The sequence below is a fragment of the Mastomys coucha genome, unplaced genomic scaffold (assembly GCF_008632895.1).
Source record: "Mastomys coucha isolate ucsf_1 unplaced genomic scaffold, UCSF_Mcou_1 pScaffold5, whole genome shotgun sequence".
Classification (NCBI taxonomy): Eukaryota; Metazoa; Chordata; class Mammalia; order Rodentia; family Muridae; genus Mastomys; species Mastomys coucha.
The window spans coordinates 74,521,986-74,539,104 of NW_022196911.1; the positions used below are offsets into that span (position 1 = coordinate 74,521,986).

The 17,119-nt window shown below is 48.8% G+C and overlaps 1 protein-coding gene across 2 annotated transcripts; it reads left to right on the plus strand.

Annotated features, from left to right (window-relative positions):
* Window positions 1–606: 606 nt before the first annotated feature.
* Lyrm9 (LYR motif containing 9) lies at window positions 607–15,128 on the plus strand. Of its 2 annotated transcripts, none has more exons than XM_031353582.1 (4): window positions 607–680; window positions 11,035–11,175; window positions 13,514–13,606; window positions 14,879–15,128. In XM_031353582.1, the coding sequence occupies exons 2-4, from the start codon at window positions 11,050–11,052 to the stop codon at window positions 14,894–14,896; spliced, it is 237 nt and encodes a 78-aa protein (XP_031209442.1). In that variant the 5' UTR covers window positions 607–680; window positions 11,035–11,049; the 3' UTR covers window positions 14,897–15,128. The 2 variants fall into 2 exon arrangements, with proteins under 2 accessions (XP_031209442.1, XP_031209443.1); XM_031353583.1 differs by lacking the exon at window positions 607–680 and adding an exon at window positions 3,205–3,246.
* Window positions 15,129–17,119: the final 1,991 nt, after the last annotated feature.

Sequence of the window (17,119 nt, forward strand, 5' to 3'; positions counted from 1 at the left end):
GAGAAGCTTGAAGCTTCATTGAACAGGGCGTTTGTCTCCTGAAAAAGACCTATCTTTATTTCTTCCAGGATATAAAACTTGTATTTAAACCAATTCAGAGAAGCATTCTGACTTTAAACATGCGCGAGTAGGGAGAACCCGTTTAATGAAACAGCATTATTTCATTTTCAAAGAATGATCTCGGCAGTAGCTGCAAGTTAAGATTCTGCATTCTTCCCCTCGATTATAATTATAGCAGAGTCTGAAAGGAAGCATGCCTATTACTGTCATATGTATTCTTCTGACAGGTGTTGTGGGACTAATTTGATGAAGTGACTCAAAATGAAGACTCCATTCCAAACATAATTCCTGTCATCAACATAACAACAGGAAGGACACGTCCTTCAAGAAGACTTTACACAGATCTTGAGCATCCCTAAAATTTTATCCATTCGTGGGAATATGAAAAAGAGCTTGCCGTCAGAATTTGTATCCAAGGTTGGAAGGATGACAAGGGGAAGGTCTAGCCAACTGGGCGGGGTCGGATCAGGAAGCCCGCACCCAGTAGGACCCCGAGTCCCGCGGGTGGCCGGCAGAGGGCGCTCGGGTACTAGGCGGGGGCGGGGCTGCGCTTGCTTCCGCCGCGCAGGCGCAATCGTGTCGCTCGCGGTGTCTCGAGTTGGCGTCCGCCGGGAAGGCGGGTGAGCCGCGCTGCGCGGGCCCTTGGGCGGGGACTCTGGGGGCGGCGGGGGCGGGCTGGGGATTACCGAGGCTGCCTGCTGGGCCGGGATCTGTGGAAGCCCTGGGGGCGATCTGCGGGCGCTCCAGGCTTTCCCCGAGAGTCGGCGACACCTGTCGCAGCGGTAGTTGCAGCGCCGCGGAGGAGCGTGGGAGGCCGGGATGCGGTGTCTGAGGACGCAGGGAGCCAGGTCTCCGCCACGTGCTGCTGGCATCTGCACTCGGCCGGAGCAGCCTCCGTTCTATGGTTTTCAAAGAGGAGACGTGCCGCTCTACTTTCATTCGGTCTGCAGGAACACCCTGTTACCAGGAGTAACTGGAATAATTTTGGTCTTTGCAATATATAACCCTATCTGGCCTTGAACTCGCAATCCTCTTGCCCCAACCTCCCAGGAGTACTGGGACTCCAGGCTAGTGCTAAAGTGCACACGTTTAATAACCTTTAGAATGTGCGCGGGTGTGCATCTACCGCCACTGTCGATTTTAGAACATTTACCTTCAAAGAAAACCATCTCCATTAGCTGACAACACCCCCTTTCCAGTCTCTTCCCTTTTCTTTGCGCTAGGCAACCACTTAGCTGCTTTCCATAGGTTTTGTTAGTTCTGAACATTTCACAGAAATGGAATCAATCCTATGTAGCCCCGGTTATTGGTTTCCTGCGTCTTATATGCCTCATTCAAGGCTTGCACGTGGTAGTATATGTAAGCGCTTCATTCTCTTTATTACAGAATAATTTTCCAATGTCTGCCTGGATCAGATTTTCTCTCTCCATGCACCCAGTGATGGCCCTTGGGACTCATCTGAAGTCCTTACTATTACATGCCTGTCTTTTGGGTATAAAGTGGTGGTGGTGGTGGGGTGCAAAGAAAGGAAAGAATAAAGTGTGAAATATGCTTGGGTGGCACGTGGGATTTGGCCAGGAAGAAAGAGACTGATTAGCGTAGCTGCTAATCAGGAACTAGGAACAGCTCAGTGGTAAAAAGGTTGCCAGGCGCGGTCAAGCCCCGGGATTCATTTCCAGCATCCCCACCTCCCACAGGGATAGACCAAAAGCTAGCTCTGAAGGGTGTGCCAGCGGGAATGTAGGGGGGCTGGCCTGACCTTGGCTGTGTGGGAGAGGGACGAGGGATGGCAGGATTGCTGGAGGAACATAAATATGCCAGATGGAGCCCTAGGGTGGGCGGGGGCAGGGAGCAAACCATTCCTATTTTCAACTTTCTCCATCATGAAGATTAATTGCATATTTAAAAAATGGCTGGTGCAGGCTTAATTTAGCTTTTATCAGAACTCAATTGGGCGTAATTTCGGGTTATTTTCTGCAGTTCCATTATCTTTTTAAATGTATGAGTCTTTTTCCAATTATTTTTAGGTGACCTGTGTTAGGACACAGGTCAGTGAAAGGGCAGTGAACTTACTTGTGACTGGGTCTCTTTTTAGCACCTGTGCCAGCGTATCATCTGGTAAGCAGGAAGTTCCCTTTATGCCCTCCCCCCTTCCCTTAATAGGTCATGTTCTTTAAGTTTTATAAATTGGTTTTGTTTCAGTTTTAAGACAGGATTTTGTATAGCCCAGGCTGACCTGGAGCTTATTATGTAGCCTAGACTGGACCTTGAACCCAGGCTTCCTCCTTCTACCTCCAGAGTGCTATTACAGGGATATGCCACCAGGCCCATTCAGTTCTGTATGTGAGTGTAATGAGTGTGTGTGGTCACATGTGGGGGTCAGAGGACAACTTTTGGGAATTGGTTCTCTCCTGCCACCTTGTGGGATCCAGGTGTTTGAACTCAGATTGTAAGGCCTGTGTCTAAGGCATCCTATGTCTCTAAGATTTTTTTTAAAAAGCATTACTTTGTGTGTGTGTGTGTGTGTGTGTGTGTGTAATTGACATTAGTGTGATTTTTTTCCCATCTGTGTTTGAGAGGGTGCTACAGTGTCCTTATATTTCTGAGAGGAACAAAGATTTGTGGCTAAGTTGTAAATAAACATTCTAGTTTAGTAAGTGACTGAGCCTGTTCTTGCATAGGCCCAGGAGAGTTCTTTATGAATGGGGTCCCTACTTGTGCATTTTGTTTTAGTTCTGGGGACTTAATTCAGGGATTCACACATGTTCTGGAGGTGTTCTTAACACTGGGTTACTTCCCGGCTCCAGCCTTAGCATTCTTAGGTATACCCATTTAACAGCTGTCAGGGATGCAAGTAAGATTGTGAGCTTCAGAAGCAAATAGACTTATGGTTAGTTCCCTGCCTGACAGTGCACAGCTATGTGGCCACTGACAGCTTCTCTGAGCCTTGGTTTCCTTATCTATAAAATGGGGCTAACAATACCTTCCCTAATATTGTGTTTAATGAGGTATTATGTGAAAAGCTGTAATTAGCCTCTGTGTGAAAAAGTGATCAAATATGATATCAGCTTTGCTGGATAAACAAGGTGTTGGTCTTCGTAGTGGTCCTGTACACTCAGATGCTTGGGAAGATGTTACACGGATGAGCTATGCTGAGGACAGTCTGGACCAGTTCTCTTTGTCCTGGTATGTGATTGTTTCTGCACTTTTATTACATAGAGATGACTTGAATAACAGTCAGGCATCCCGGAGATTGTGCGGTAGACTGGGGCTCTGTGTTAGATAGTACAGGATGAGAACGCCAATTTAATAAATAGTTCATGGAGAAAGGTACTTTGAAGTGGATGCCAGGGTCATGAGGGTCTGAGCAGAGAATGCAGTCTGGGCCGCATTCCTTGAATTCTCAGGTCACAGGAGTTGACAGGGTCATTCATTGTTCACGGGACTGGTCCGAACACAATCAATCTGCTGTTTCTCACACTCTCGGTGTGTTTGAGAGTGGAGGGGAGGGAAATCGGGGATGAGGGAGAGTAGGGGGGGATGAGAAGCACTGAGTGGGGCAGGGTGGGGTGGGGAAGATGGTAATGTCTTCCAGTCCTGTGTGGAAAGAGGATGGCAGAGAGACTGAGGCTTTGTGCGATCAACTTGCTGGTGATCAGGATAGAGCTTAGACTGTGGGTTAACATTTCTTGTACTTCTTAGTTTGTCCCCCCGTACCCCTTCGGTTTTTCTGTATAGCCCTGGCTGTCCTAGAACTTGCTCTGTAGACCAGGCTGGTTTGAAACTCAGAGACCCGCCTGCCTCTGCCTCCTGAGTGCTGGGATTAAAGGCATGCACAACCACCATCCAGCATATATCTCCTCTTTTTTTGGTTTTGGGGTTTTTTTTTTTGAGGGGGGGATTGTTATTTCAAGACAGGGTTTCTCTGTGTATCCCTGGCTGTCCTGTAACTCACTGTAGACTAGGCTGGCCTCGAACTCAGAAATCCACCTGCCTCTGCCTCCCAAGTGCTGGGATTAAAGGCATGCGCCACCACCATCTGGCTCATATATCTCCTCTTAATACTTGTACTCATGGGCTGGTGAGATGGCTTAGCAGGTAAGAGCACCAGCTGCTCTTCAGAAGGTCCTGAGTTCGGATCCCAGCAACTACATGATAGCTCACAACCACCCATAATGAGATCTGACGTCTTCCTCTGGTGTATCTGAAGACAGCTACAGTGTACTTATTTAGAATAATAATAAATAAATCAAAAAAATACTTGTACTCACATCATGTAAGGATGAGAGCAAATACTACATAGCCACAATATCATGATTCCTAAGAACATTGGAAGGTTCACACCAGCTGGACAGTGTCAGCTGGTGCATAGTTTTGGTTGAGGGGTTGGTAAAGCCCTGTGACCACTCTCGGAGCATGGCTGCCAGGACTGCCTTGCACACAGGCGGTCGTGCTTCCCTTAACACAGGCAAGAGTCTGATCTGGAAGTCAGGCTAGAGTGCAATGGGGTGATATGGCCTTTCTGAGGTGCCACAGCTTCCTCCTGAGCACTTGGACCACTTCCTGTCTACCTGCTCTACCTGTGCCTGTGCCAGTCTTACACTTAGAGAGCACCAGGAAGTGTAGGCCAGAAGATTTACCTGCCACACAGTTTAATCAGCCCTTGGGGCAGGCAGGAGTTCGTGCATGGCCTCATTTACTGCTCCTGTCTCTCCTGTCTGGAGGGTGTTAGATGTTTACAAGTTACTGTTATGGGGCTAGAATGAGCAGTCTAGGGGTAGAACTCTTTCCTACACAAGAGTTCTCTTGAAGCCCTTTGAACTGGGACAACAACTCTTTCCTGTTTCCTAGCAGCTTTCTGTCTTAGGGTTAGAGTCAGGGCGTTTTGGCTTTATAGGGTTTGAACTTGCCACCTCACAGAATTACATGACATATTTCTTGTAACACACACACACCAGACACACAGATATACTCCACACATACACATATTAACCCCCTCCACACACACTCATAAACCCCACACCTACATACATATACCCACTCCCTATATACTGATGCACACACCCTATATACACTCACATACCCCACACTGACACACACCCTACTCATACTCCCATACCCCACACAGACACACACACAGACCTACACCCACTCAAATACCCCAGACTGACATACACAGACACACACACACAGCCTGCACATACTCCCATACTCCACACTGACACACACCCTACACACATACCCCACAACATACCCCACACTGACACACACACACCCTACATATACTCACATACCCTACACTGACACACACCCTACACATACTTTCATACCCCACACAGACACATACACACACACACACACACACACACACACACACACATAGCCTGCACATACTCCCATACCCCAAAACTAACACACACCCTACACACACTCACATACCTCACACTGACATACACACCCTACAACACACTCACATATCTCACACTGACACATACAGACACACATACAGTCTGCACATACTCCATAACCCACACTGACACACACACACACACTGACAAGCACACTCACCTCCTATGTGTTCTGCTTCTCTGAGGCCCCTGACTAATACATCTGTTTCATGTTAAGCCATCTGTCACCTGTCACATGGTAGAGACCATCCCTAGACACAGCTGCCACAGACTGCCCCCCTCAGCTTGAGGGGTGGGTGATGCAGACACAGGACTCCCTGGGCCATGGAGAGGGACCTGAGTGTATCCTGTAGCCAGCACCTTCCCTGCTTAGTGCCATGGGCACTGTTTCTGCCAGTTCCTCATTTTGATTGCAACTCTATTTGCTTGGTACATTTCTGTACCCATTCTTTAAAAACAATAACAACAAAATCAAAACAGTTTTAATTGAGAAACGTTGCCCGAGTGACAAGGTGTGGGAGGATTAGGAAGTGACAAGGACAAGGGGGGTTAGGAGGGGGCTGGGTGCCCCGAAATTTGTGTTTCAGGTCCACTCAGGCTGTTGGGTGGAGAGCAGATAGGGAAATGGATGGAAGGCAAGGAATTGAGACAGGAGGAATCTGCACTAGAAGGAACCAAATCTAAGAGGCACAGAGAGGTAGACTTTGATAGTTCAAAGCCAGTGGCTTGGGGTTAGAAGGAAGAGGACTGGTTGGGCTTCGAGGAGCAATCTTAGCATGGTTGCCTGGAAGATGGAGCTGTCACAGGGCACAGCTGGGGTTGGAATCCGAGGTCAAGTCCAAAGGGCAGAATAAGAGAGTGAGTATTTTCCAGGGTCAGGGGTTTAACTGTAGTTTTGGTAATGGTGCTGGGAGGTTCATGGCCCCCTGAATAAATAGTAAACCCACACTTTAAATTAAATTAAAACATTTTTTAGTTCAGCTCCTCTCAGTGGATCCACACATGTATTCTCTGCTGGTTATTACTGAGAATGACTAAGTAATATAATTGAGCTGAAAATAATCTTCCGCCCATACTTGCTGGGTTGGTTACTAAGTATTGCTTGGTTTTAAAGCAGTGAAGCAAACTTGTGCTCTTTCCAAATGTTAAGTTTGAGGACCGCAGATGGTAACCATCTGTTCCGGACTAGCATTTTACAATATTTGATTAGCACTTTATATAGTCTGGGGAAGCCTGCCAGGGGAGCTGCCTGTCATGTTGGGACTGTAGTGTGTCCTCTGTGGTTGCCCTTCAGGGTCCTGCCCATCACGGCTTATGGGGTTCCCCTGTGTGGGCTAGGCTATAGCAGGGGTGGTCAGACTGGTGAGAGCAGGGGGTTGAAGAGCTCTGTCCTGTTTAGACTTTCTTACAGCTGGAACCATTGAAATGGGTCATAGAAATGGGTTTGGTTTGGTTTGGTTTGGTTTTTGAGACATGTAGCCCAGGCTGTCCTCACTACAAATGTAGCCAAGGATGACCCTGTGATCTTGCTGCCTCCACCTCGATAGTGCTTTCTGTTTGAGCCTAGAACTTCCTGAATGCTAGGCAGGTGTTCTGACAACTGAAACACACCCCAGCCCCTGGAAGTAGAAGAGGGCGTCAAGATCTATCAGAGTCTTTCGGGTTGAAGATGACAGAATCGCCATTCCAAGCTGCTTTGGTAGTCGGAGTCAGTGGTCAGGGTATTAATTCTGGGGCCTGGGCCTCCTATGGATTTAACATTTTAAGACTTTGTTCTGGCAAGTTCCAGCTCTGCATTCTGCTTGGAATCAAGAGGTGGCAAGATGGTATCCCTTGTAGAATTACTGAGTCTAGTTGGGGAGGGAGTCTTCCAGTCCCAGCTGCTCATCTGTGAGCCAATCCCTGAGCAGATATGAATCCTGGGCTCTGGTTGGTCAGGAGGGTTGGACCCCTGTGTGCCCGAGTTCTGCCATGCTGGCCTTTACTAGGAGGGAGGAGAACGGATGATGGGGGCGGACAGTTGCTGGTCAAACTCCAGTGTTAGAGCAAGAGCCGGAAGAACCCTGAGAGCTGAGGAGATGGGCTTGTATTGCTCCAAAAAGAAAATATTTTTTTTTGTTGTTTTTTGTTTTTTTTTGAATCAGGGTTTCTCTATATAGCCCTGGCTGTCCTGGAACTCACTCTGTAGACCAGACTGGCCTCAGACTCAGAAATCCGCCTGCCTCTGCCTCCCAAGTGCTGGGATTAAAGGCGTGCACCACCACTGCCCGGCAGAAGTGATTTCTTTTTATTCTTTTTAGATTTATTTATTATTTATTTATTACAAGTACACTGTAGCTGTCTTCAGACGCACCAGAAGAGGGCGTTAGATCTCATTAGGGCGGTTGTGAGCCACATGTGATTGCTGGGATTTGAACTCATGACCTTAGGAAGAGCAATTGGTGCTCTTACCCGCTGAGCCACCAGCCCCAGAAGTGATTTCTTATAGAAAAGTAGTATGAGGTGCACGGGCATGCGCCACCATTACCCGGCCAGAAATTCTTGAAATCGCCTCTGACCCTAGCCTATCACGGTTCCCATGTTTGTGCAGGGGTGTCTGACAGTTCTGGTGGGTGGTTCTGGCGTTCTCTGCAGCCTTTGCAACTTTAAAACTAACACCAGCCACTCGGTCCCCTCTCTGCGCTTTTTTATCTGGCACCCGGGGAGCCTTTCCCTCCTCGACAGGAAGCGTGTAGTGAGATAACAGGGTCCATCAGCTGGTTCAGCTCATCCAGTGTGAAGCTTGCTGGGGGCCAGGCCCAGTGCTGAGGCTTGGGCCCAGCTCAGCTGTGAGAGCCTCCTGCGTGACATCAGAGTGATTCACTCCCACGGAGGGTGGGACTCGGACAGTGGGAACAGGCTTCCACTGAGGGGCTGGGAAGGGAGTCACTGCCATGCTGAGCTGTAGAGAACTAAGGTTCTTGATAGTTGGAGATTCTGGGGAACATTCCCAGGGCTGACATGGATGCATCCAGAACAGTGGGTCAAAGCTCACTTGGTATCAAGTGTGGAAGAGCATGGACCGACATTGGGTGCCAGGCAGGGTGCTGTGACACAGCGCAGGCAAGAGCCTTTGGAGCAGTGGGCACACGGGCAAGATCAGGGCTGGAGGCGCCTAGTGGGAGGGTAACAAATCTTTGTATTTTAGAGCCTACCATTTAGAGACACCTATACTCTCTTTAAGACAAAGCTGGGCCAATGACACGGCTCAGTCAGGTGAAGGGAGGTCTCTGCCTCTAAGCCTGATGACCCAAGTTCAAACCTCAAGCCCACCTCATGGAAAGAGAGCACTGGCCCCTGCAAGTTGTCCTCTAGCCTTCACACAAGTGCTGCGGCACACATGCTTTTGGAGCGCGCACACACACACACACACACACACACACACACACACACACACACACAAGTCCATCTTGAGTTGTGGGTTCTTTGGGGAGGACACACATGATGCAGTAGTTAAGAGCTCATACTACTTTTCCAGAGGACCTGAGTTCAGTTCCCAGAATCCTCATTAGGTGGCTTACAATTGCCTGGAACTCCAGCTCCTGGGAATCCAAGGCTTCTGGCCTCTTTGGGCACCAGTACTCACAGGTGTATACCCTCCACAGACACATTCACACTATAATTAGAAAACAATAAGCCTTTAAAAATCACAATAGAAACATGTTTTGAAATATTCTATGGTACTCCATAATTCTTATGATTTATGTAATATCTGAAAAACAGATTCAAATTTTAAAAATATGGAAGCCAGGTGGTGATGGTGCATGCCTTTAGGTTCAGCACTTAGACGCAGGCAGACCTCTAACTTTGAGGCCTGCTGAGTCTACAGAGTAAGTTCCAGGACAGCCAGGCCTACAAAGAAACTTATCTTGAAAAGCCAAACTAGGGCTGGAGAGACGGCTCAGTAGTTAAGAGCACCGACTGCTCTTCCAGAGGTCCTGAGTTCAATTCCCAGCAACCACATGGTGGCTCATCTGTAATGGGAACTGATGCCCTCTTCTGGTATGCCTGAAGACAGTGACAATGTACTAACATAAATAAAATAAAAAAATCTTAAGAAAAAAAAAAGAAAAGAAAAACCAAGATAGATAGATAGACAGACAGACAGATATAGGCATAAAAGATAGATAGATTCCTTAGACGCAGAAGGAAGCATGGCAGACCACTCCATTGACACAAACCTTGGGAACATGTGAAGGAGCCTGGACTGGGGAAGCCAGTCAGCTGGAGGCTGGGAAGTGAGCTGGAGGGAGGGCAGAGGGAATTTTGGGTGGATAAGCTTGTTCTTCAGTGTGGTGGTGGTTCCTGCAGAGGTGGACATGTGAAAATTGCCAAGTGGGGCTCCCTGTGAATACTTGTATGTTAATAGCATCTTTCCCCCAATAGTTAAAAGATTTTAAAACTACACTTTATGTTATGGGCATGAGTGTTTTGTGTGTGTGTGTGTGTGTGTGTGTGTATGAGCACATGTGTGCATGCTCACACACGTGTGCATGTATGTGTGTGTACCATGTGTATGTTTGGTGTCTCTGGAGGCCAGAAGAGGCATCGGATCCTATGTATGTTACATCCCATCGGATGTAACAGAAGTAACAGTCAGTTGTGAGCAAGCCGTGTGGGTGCTGGGAACTGAACCCCAGTCCTCTGGAAGAACAGCAAGTACTCTTAACTGCAGAACCATTTCTCTAGGACCTAAAACAAACAGGCAAACAATTGTTTTTGAGGCAGTGTGTTTTGAGGCACTATAGAGTCTTCGCTGGTCTGGAATTCATGGGAGGCTGCAGGGCCCCTTTCTTTTGTTACTGGATGCTGGAGCCAGGATGCCAAGGCTTAAATCTCAGACAGAACTTCTGTCAGCTGTGTGGACTCAGACGAGTTACCTTACCTCTCTGTGCTTAGTTTTCGTATGTTTGCATTAATTTGTATGTTAAATAAACGTTGTGCTCATTGTTACTAATGTAACATGAAGTCACATACCTAGTCCTGGCTTCTCTTTGGTCAGTCCATCTATAGCTTCTTCATGAGAGCCACAGTGTGCATTTTGACCTGCTGAGTATCTCACTAGCATGCATCCATCCGGCTAGAGCCCAGGACTGTTTTGTACAAGCGCCTTGGTCAGTGCTTTGAGAACACCGCTTTGACTAGCCGGGTTTAGACCTTCAGGCTTCCCGCCCTCTTGCCTGATGCCCTCGTCAGCATGTGCCTGGCTGTCAGCAGTCGTGACATCTCTATGATTGTCTACTGGGGTTTTCTGTTTCCCCGTTTGCCCTGCCACCTGAAGCTGAGCTTTAGCAAGACTCCGGGCCGAGGTGGCACGTCTCCTTCTACACTTGCATTAGGTCCTCGTGGGCCTGCTGTATGGTAAGGCTAGCCCCAGCTCAGGGTGTAGGCTTCTGGGGTTGGGCCACAAGGGGGCGGGGTGGTGGCTAGCCTCTGTGCCGATGGCTCACAGAGGGCTGGGACTGGAGACCCGTGCCACTGTGGAACTGGCCTGGTGGCTAAGAAGGTGATGTTCTGTGTTTTTCAGGGCTGGGGCTTACACATGGCCCCTCTGCCCGGGGCAGAGCTGGTCCAGACATCGTTGCAGCTGTATCGTTACTTGTTGCGTTGTTGCCGGCAGCTGCCAACCAAGGGCATCCAGGAGCACTACAAGCATGCCGTCAGGCAGGTGGGAGCAGGTCTGGGGAAGGTGTCAGTTGGGGGCTGGAGCCACAGGTGCCAGGGAGTGAGTGGGCCTAGAAGTTTCATAAGAAGCACTGCAAACATGGGCAGCTGGCCTCTGGCTTCTGTCTGTGGCACAGAGGCTGTATCCATTGGCATCTCAGCGCTGTGCTGGGGCCTGAATGAAACAGCTCCAAGGATATTAAAACAGACTGGACAGAGGCAGGGGAGAGAAATCAGTTGATAAAGTGCTTGCTGTACAAGCACAAGGACCAGAGTTCAACACCCAGAAAGGCTGGCGTGGTGGCCTGCACCTAGCACTGGGGAGGCAGAGACAAGAGGACTGGGTACACCAGGTCCCAGTAAGCGGAACTGTCATACAAGACAATACATAAGTAAAAGCAAAACAAAGTTTTATGGACTACCAGTAAGGGCATGCAGCTCTCGATTAACAGCGACTACAGTGATGTCACAAGTAAGTGGAAGGCTTGACTCAGGTCCTCAGCCAGAGAGGGATGCAGCAGTGGGAATTAGGGCACTAGCTGCAGATTAGGTAGTGGTTGAATCGATGCTGATTTGTCTCAGTTTGATTGCTGTGGTTACATCAGAGGGTGCCTTTGTCAGGAAACACACAGTGAGGGTTTTAGGGGACAAGACATAGTACCTGTAACTTACTTTAGAAGATTCTGTGAGAGGCTAATGAAGCCAGCAAGGCAAAGTGTCAGCAACGGGCAGGTCGGGAGTCCTGTCACCTCATACTACTTTTCTATAAGAAATCACTTTTCCCTGGCAGTGGTGGCACACGCCTTTAATCCCAGCACTTGGGAAGCAGAGGCAGGCGGATTTCTGAGTTCGAGGCCAGCCTGATCTACAGAGTGAGTTCCAGGACAGCCAGGGCTACACAGAGAAACCTTGTCTGGAAAAACCAAAAAGAAAAAGAGAGAGAGAGAAAAAAAAAAGAAATCACTTCTGGGGCTGGGGAGATAGATGGCTCAGTGGTTAAGAGCACTGACTGCTCTTCCAGAGGTCCTGAATTCAAATTCCAGCAACCACATGGTGTTTCTTAACTATCTATAATGAGATCTGGTGCCCTCTTCTGGCCTGCAGGCATACATAATAAATACATCTTTAAAAAGAAATGATTTCCAAATAAAGAACTAAAAATTAAATTTCATACAGATATGTTGTGGTGGCACACATCTTTAATCCCAGCTCTCAAGAGGCAGAGAGGTAGGTGGATCTCTCTGAGTTCAAGGCCAGCCAGGTCTACGTAGTGAGTTCCAGGCTATCGAGGGTTACATTGTGAGATCCTATCTCACAAAATAAAAGAGAAGCAGTGGTAGCAATAGAAGGCTGAGGGGAACAGAGGGCAGTGATTAGCTTTGGGGCAGTAAGGGGAGACTTCCTGGACAGGCATGGCTCCTGGGATGAGTAGGAGAGTGAATGTGGGTTTGGGAGCATGGGCAAGGGAGGAGGACTCCATTCTTTTGGAAGAACCCCGAGGTTCACACAAGTGAATCCAGATGTCAGGTAACTGGTCAGAAGCCCTGCTGAATTTCCCAGGATCCTTTGCCCCTGTGCCTTCTCTCCTTTCCATGTTGCTTCCCCAGCACCAGCACCTGCTGGCAGCAGGGTCAGTCCCTCTCCAGCACACTTTGTTTTTTTTGTTTTTGTTTTTGTTTTTTTTTAAAAGATTTATTTTATATATGTGCGTACACTGTAGCTGTACAGATGGTTGTGAGCCTTCATGTGGTTGTCGGGAATTGAATTTTAGGACCTCTGCTCACTCCGGTTGGCCCACTCGCTCCAGTCAACTCCGCTCTCTCAGTCCCTGCTTGCTCCGGCCCAAAAGATTTATTTTTTTATTATTCATAAGTACACTGTAACTGACTTCAGATGCCCCAGAAGAGGGCATCACATCTCATTACAGGTAGTTGTGAGCCACCATGTGGTTGCAGGGATTTGAACTCTGGACCTTCTGAAGAGCAGTCAGTGCTTTTACCCACTGAGCCATCTCGACAGCCCTCCAGCACACTTTGATCGATATAGATTCCTGTGCTGAGCGAATCAAACCCAGAGATTGTGGCTCCCCTTGGCCCAGATCACCTGCCAAATAACCTGGGTGCCCAGTGGCTGGGTCTCCTTTTCATCCTCCCTGCTGGCTGCACAGCCAGTTCTGCTGTCAAATAGACTAGGGCTCAAAAGCTGTGGTCTAAGAGCAGGGTGGGCCGGATGAGCACACCTCGGCAGAACTCAGAGGTGACCAGTGCTTCACGGTCTCTTGGGACTGGGCTCTGAAGCTCTGAATTTCACTTGGCTGTGTCCTTTTATGCTGAAACTTACAGAGTTTCCAAGCTCACTCAGACGAAGACAACCCCGAGAGAATCCAGCAGATTATTAAAAGAGCCATTGAAGATGCCGACTGGATCATGAACAAGGTAAGTGCTTGCTTGGCTCTGGCCTCGACCTGTTGTGCACTGGAATGGGGATGCTGTAACCTCCTCGGCCATTAGGGGGCGCTTGGGCATCATAGTTGAAAACAGAGGCGCCTGCCCTCCTCCCAGATCGGAGGATAATTTCTTATGGTTGCTTCTACCCGACTCCCCACCCTCCACCCCCACCTCCTGCAAGGTGGGAGGGTCACCCTTAATCCCAAAAGGCCGATCATTGCTAGGCAGTGCTGAGTGAGCTGACCCGGGCACAGGGACTGTTGTGTTTCCCTCAAAGGACAGCTCTACTGTCCAGCATGGCATAGCCGTATCTGGCTTGGAGGGAGGCTGTCTTGGGAGTGGTTTCTTAGTTTACTCTCTGTTACTATGATTAAAACACTGACAGAAACCTCTGTGGGGCAGGAAAAGGTTTATTTGGCTTACAGGCTACGGTCCATCTCCAAGGGAAGCCAAGGCAGGAACTGGAGCAGACCATATAGAGGAAGCCTGCTAACTGGCTTGGTTCCTATGGTTCCCTCAGCTACCGTATTCATCCCAGGACCACCTTCTGGCGGTGGTACCACCCACAGTAGGCTGGACCCTCTTATATCAACCATTTATTAAGAAAATGCCTCGAAGACACCTACAGGCCAATCTGGTAGAAGCAGTTCCTAGGCTGAGGTGCCTCTTCTCAGGTGACTCAAGTTTGTGTGAAGTTGACCAAGACTAGGCTGCTGTCAAGGCCCAACACCTAGACTGTAGGTGGGAAAAGGCAGTCAGGAATGTGCAGACCTGGAGTGTACCCCGAGATCCTTGTTGTTCTAGCTCAGATGCTCCAGATGTGGGGTTTAAAATCCACTTTATAAGAACCAGATTTTGATAGGGCATCGACCTCAGTGGTAGATTGCTTGCCTAATGCAGATGGGGCTTATCCCTGACAGAAAAATCAAACAGAAAAAGGAAAACCTCCATGATTGGCTGGGGACCCTGGGCTTCTGAGGGCCTCCTCTACCTGGGACTTTTCTCCCTGTAAACAAAATTCCGAATAAGGACAAGCCCTGGTGAGCTTCATGCTCAGTCCCAGCGCCCTCAGCCTCCCAGCCTTCCTCAGCTTTCCCAGGAAAGAAGAAGGGTCTGGGCACCAACTCCATATGTGGAGGGCCTCCCGATGGAGTCTTACCACCTCCCAGAAACCCCTGCGGGCATGGGGAGACCCATGTGACACAACAGAGACCTCCCCCAAGACTTCCCTCACCCACTTCTCATCTCTTTGTCTTGCAGTATAGGAAACAAAACTGAGTATCTGGAGCTCACAGCGAAAGCATAGCCGCCCTGGAGACACTGGAACTGAGAAACCTCTCTGCTTTTCCAACTAAGGAGCAGCATCAGTTCTGGAATATTCTTTGACCTTTTTGGCTGAAAGCAAGAAATCATAGCTGGCATTTGGTCAGGTGGTTCTCATCATTGCAGCCATGTCTCCAGCGTCTTTTATGTCTACTTTTCCAGACAGAAATGATACGCAATTTGGGGAGAATTTGGTATTCTTCTGCTTCTTCTCTGTGTTTCTCATTTTTGCCTATCTGTTCTTTTACTTTGCTCTGAAGGCAATTAATTTATTCTGGAGGTCCCGTTACCGATCTCCAAGCCCTAGAAGAGATGTCCCCTCAGATGACCACCTGTATAGAAAGAAAAGAATGGGCTTGAGAACCAGGCAGCTATGGATATGAATCCCAACCAGCGTACACAGCTTCTGTCAGGTGCCTCCTGGGTGAGCCTGGGTGAGGTGACATTCATGTCTCACACCAGCTTTGTGCACAGGGACCTTGCAAGGAAGCCACTGTTCAGCTCTTCCCCAGATCCTCAGCCTGTTCAGTGACTCATCTGTGAGTTTGTCTGTTCCCTTTCAGAGTCCACAAGCCCTCTTATTTGTGCCATGCTGTGTCCTGTGTCCAACAGTCTGTTACATCTGCTCCTCCTGACACTCCCTCCCAATATGCTCCACGCAGAAGCCCTGGCCCTTGAGGTAGGGAAACATCTACTATATGAGACCAGCAAAAAGGTGCAAGTAGCAGGTCCAGGCTCCTGTGCTCCACAGTATGTCCTCACAGGAGAGAAGGAGAGCAGGTCCAGGGAGAAGTGGCCCAAGTGGGCGAAGTAGCCAGAAGATACAGAGAAGCCACACAGGGAGTTGAATATTGGTGGGGCACCCAGCTAGCAGGATGAGCTAGTGCCTGCCTGTATCCTTGCAGTTATGCGGAATGATGTGACCTCTGTCTGTGCAGAAGTGGCTGACAGTCCTGAAGCACGTGTGTCCATTTGTGAAAGGTCACAGTTTTCTTCCTCCTCTCTTTATTTATTTCAGGCAGGATCTCAGTGTGTATACTGGCAGGCCTTGAACTTTTGTACTTTCAGCAGTCTTTCTGTCTCTGCCCCCCAAGCACTTAGATACAGATATGCCACAACACCCAGCTGCTGCTGTTCCTGCTGCTATATGCTCAAGTCAGGACAATTTGCAGGAGGCAGCTCATTTCTTCCTCTACGTGGGTCCCAGAGATTGAACTCGGGTCGTCAGGCTTGGTGGCAGATGCCTTTATCTGTTGAGTCATCTATTGGCTCTGTATTATTTCTTCTTTTTAAAAAGAAAAATTTTATTTTATTTGGGTGTATCACGTGTGTGCAGGTGCCCTCAGAGACCAGAGGACACTGGGCTCCCTGGAACTGGAGCTTCCAGGCAGTGGGAGCTGTCTGATGTAAGTGCTGGGAACCAAACCTGAATCTTCTGCAAGCAGTTGGCACTCACCGCTGAGCCATCTCCCTAGCCCTCCATTGTTTCTCCTTGGCTGCTATTCCCTGAATAGGATTGTCCCCTCACCACTGCTGAAGCTAAGGACTTGGGTGAATCACTCACTCACTTTCCGGGAAGGATCATTCCTCAGAGATCGAGCAGGGCCACAGGTTTGCCCTCCTGGCTGACTGCCAGGCAAAGGGCAAGAGCAAAGCCACAGCGCCTCCACCCCACTGCTGCTGTCCAGCCCATCTGAGCCCAGGGACCAATCCTCAGTAGAACAGCCCTGGGTGCCACCACACCTGGCCTTAGGCAGAGTTGTCCATTAGAATGGGGCTGAGGAGAAAGGACTAACACTGATTTGAGGACTTGGGGCTGCCACTCACAGGGAGTGCACGAGGGGTGTGGGGTCCCCTTGTTATGAGGGTGTTTTCAGAGAACAAGATACAAGTCAGTGGTCAGGTTATCCCTATGACATAGGATGTCAACCTGTATCAGGTGGGGATCTCCCTTTTGATAAAATAAGGACTGGGTGACAGGCTTATTTTATTTATTGAAAGTGAGGGAGAAAAACTTGAGTCTCCATGAATGTGTCCTAAATATTTTATCCCTCTTCAAGATGTCTTCTCCAGTCTTGTGTGTGTGTGTATGTGTATGTGTGTACACACGTGCATGTGAGTGAGTGTGCACACATACATATGCAAGTACCTGTGTATACATGTACACAAGGAGAGCAG

Coding starts and splice junctions, on each gene's coding strand:
- Lyrm9 (XM_031353582.1), top strand. CDS start 11,050: ATGGCCCCTCTGCCCGGGGCAGAGCTGGTCCAGACATCGTTGCAGCTG. Junction 11,176..13,513: donor ACAAGCATGCCGTCAGGCAG/GTGGGAGCAGGT, acceptor TGAAACTTACAG/AGTTTCCAAGCTCACTCAGA.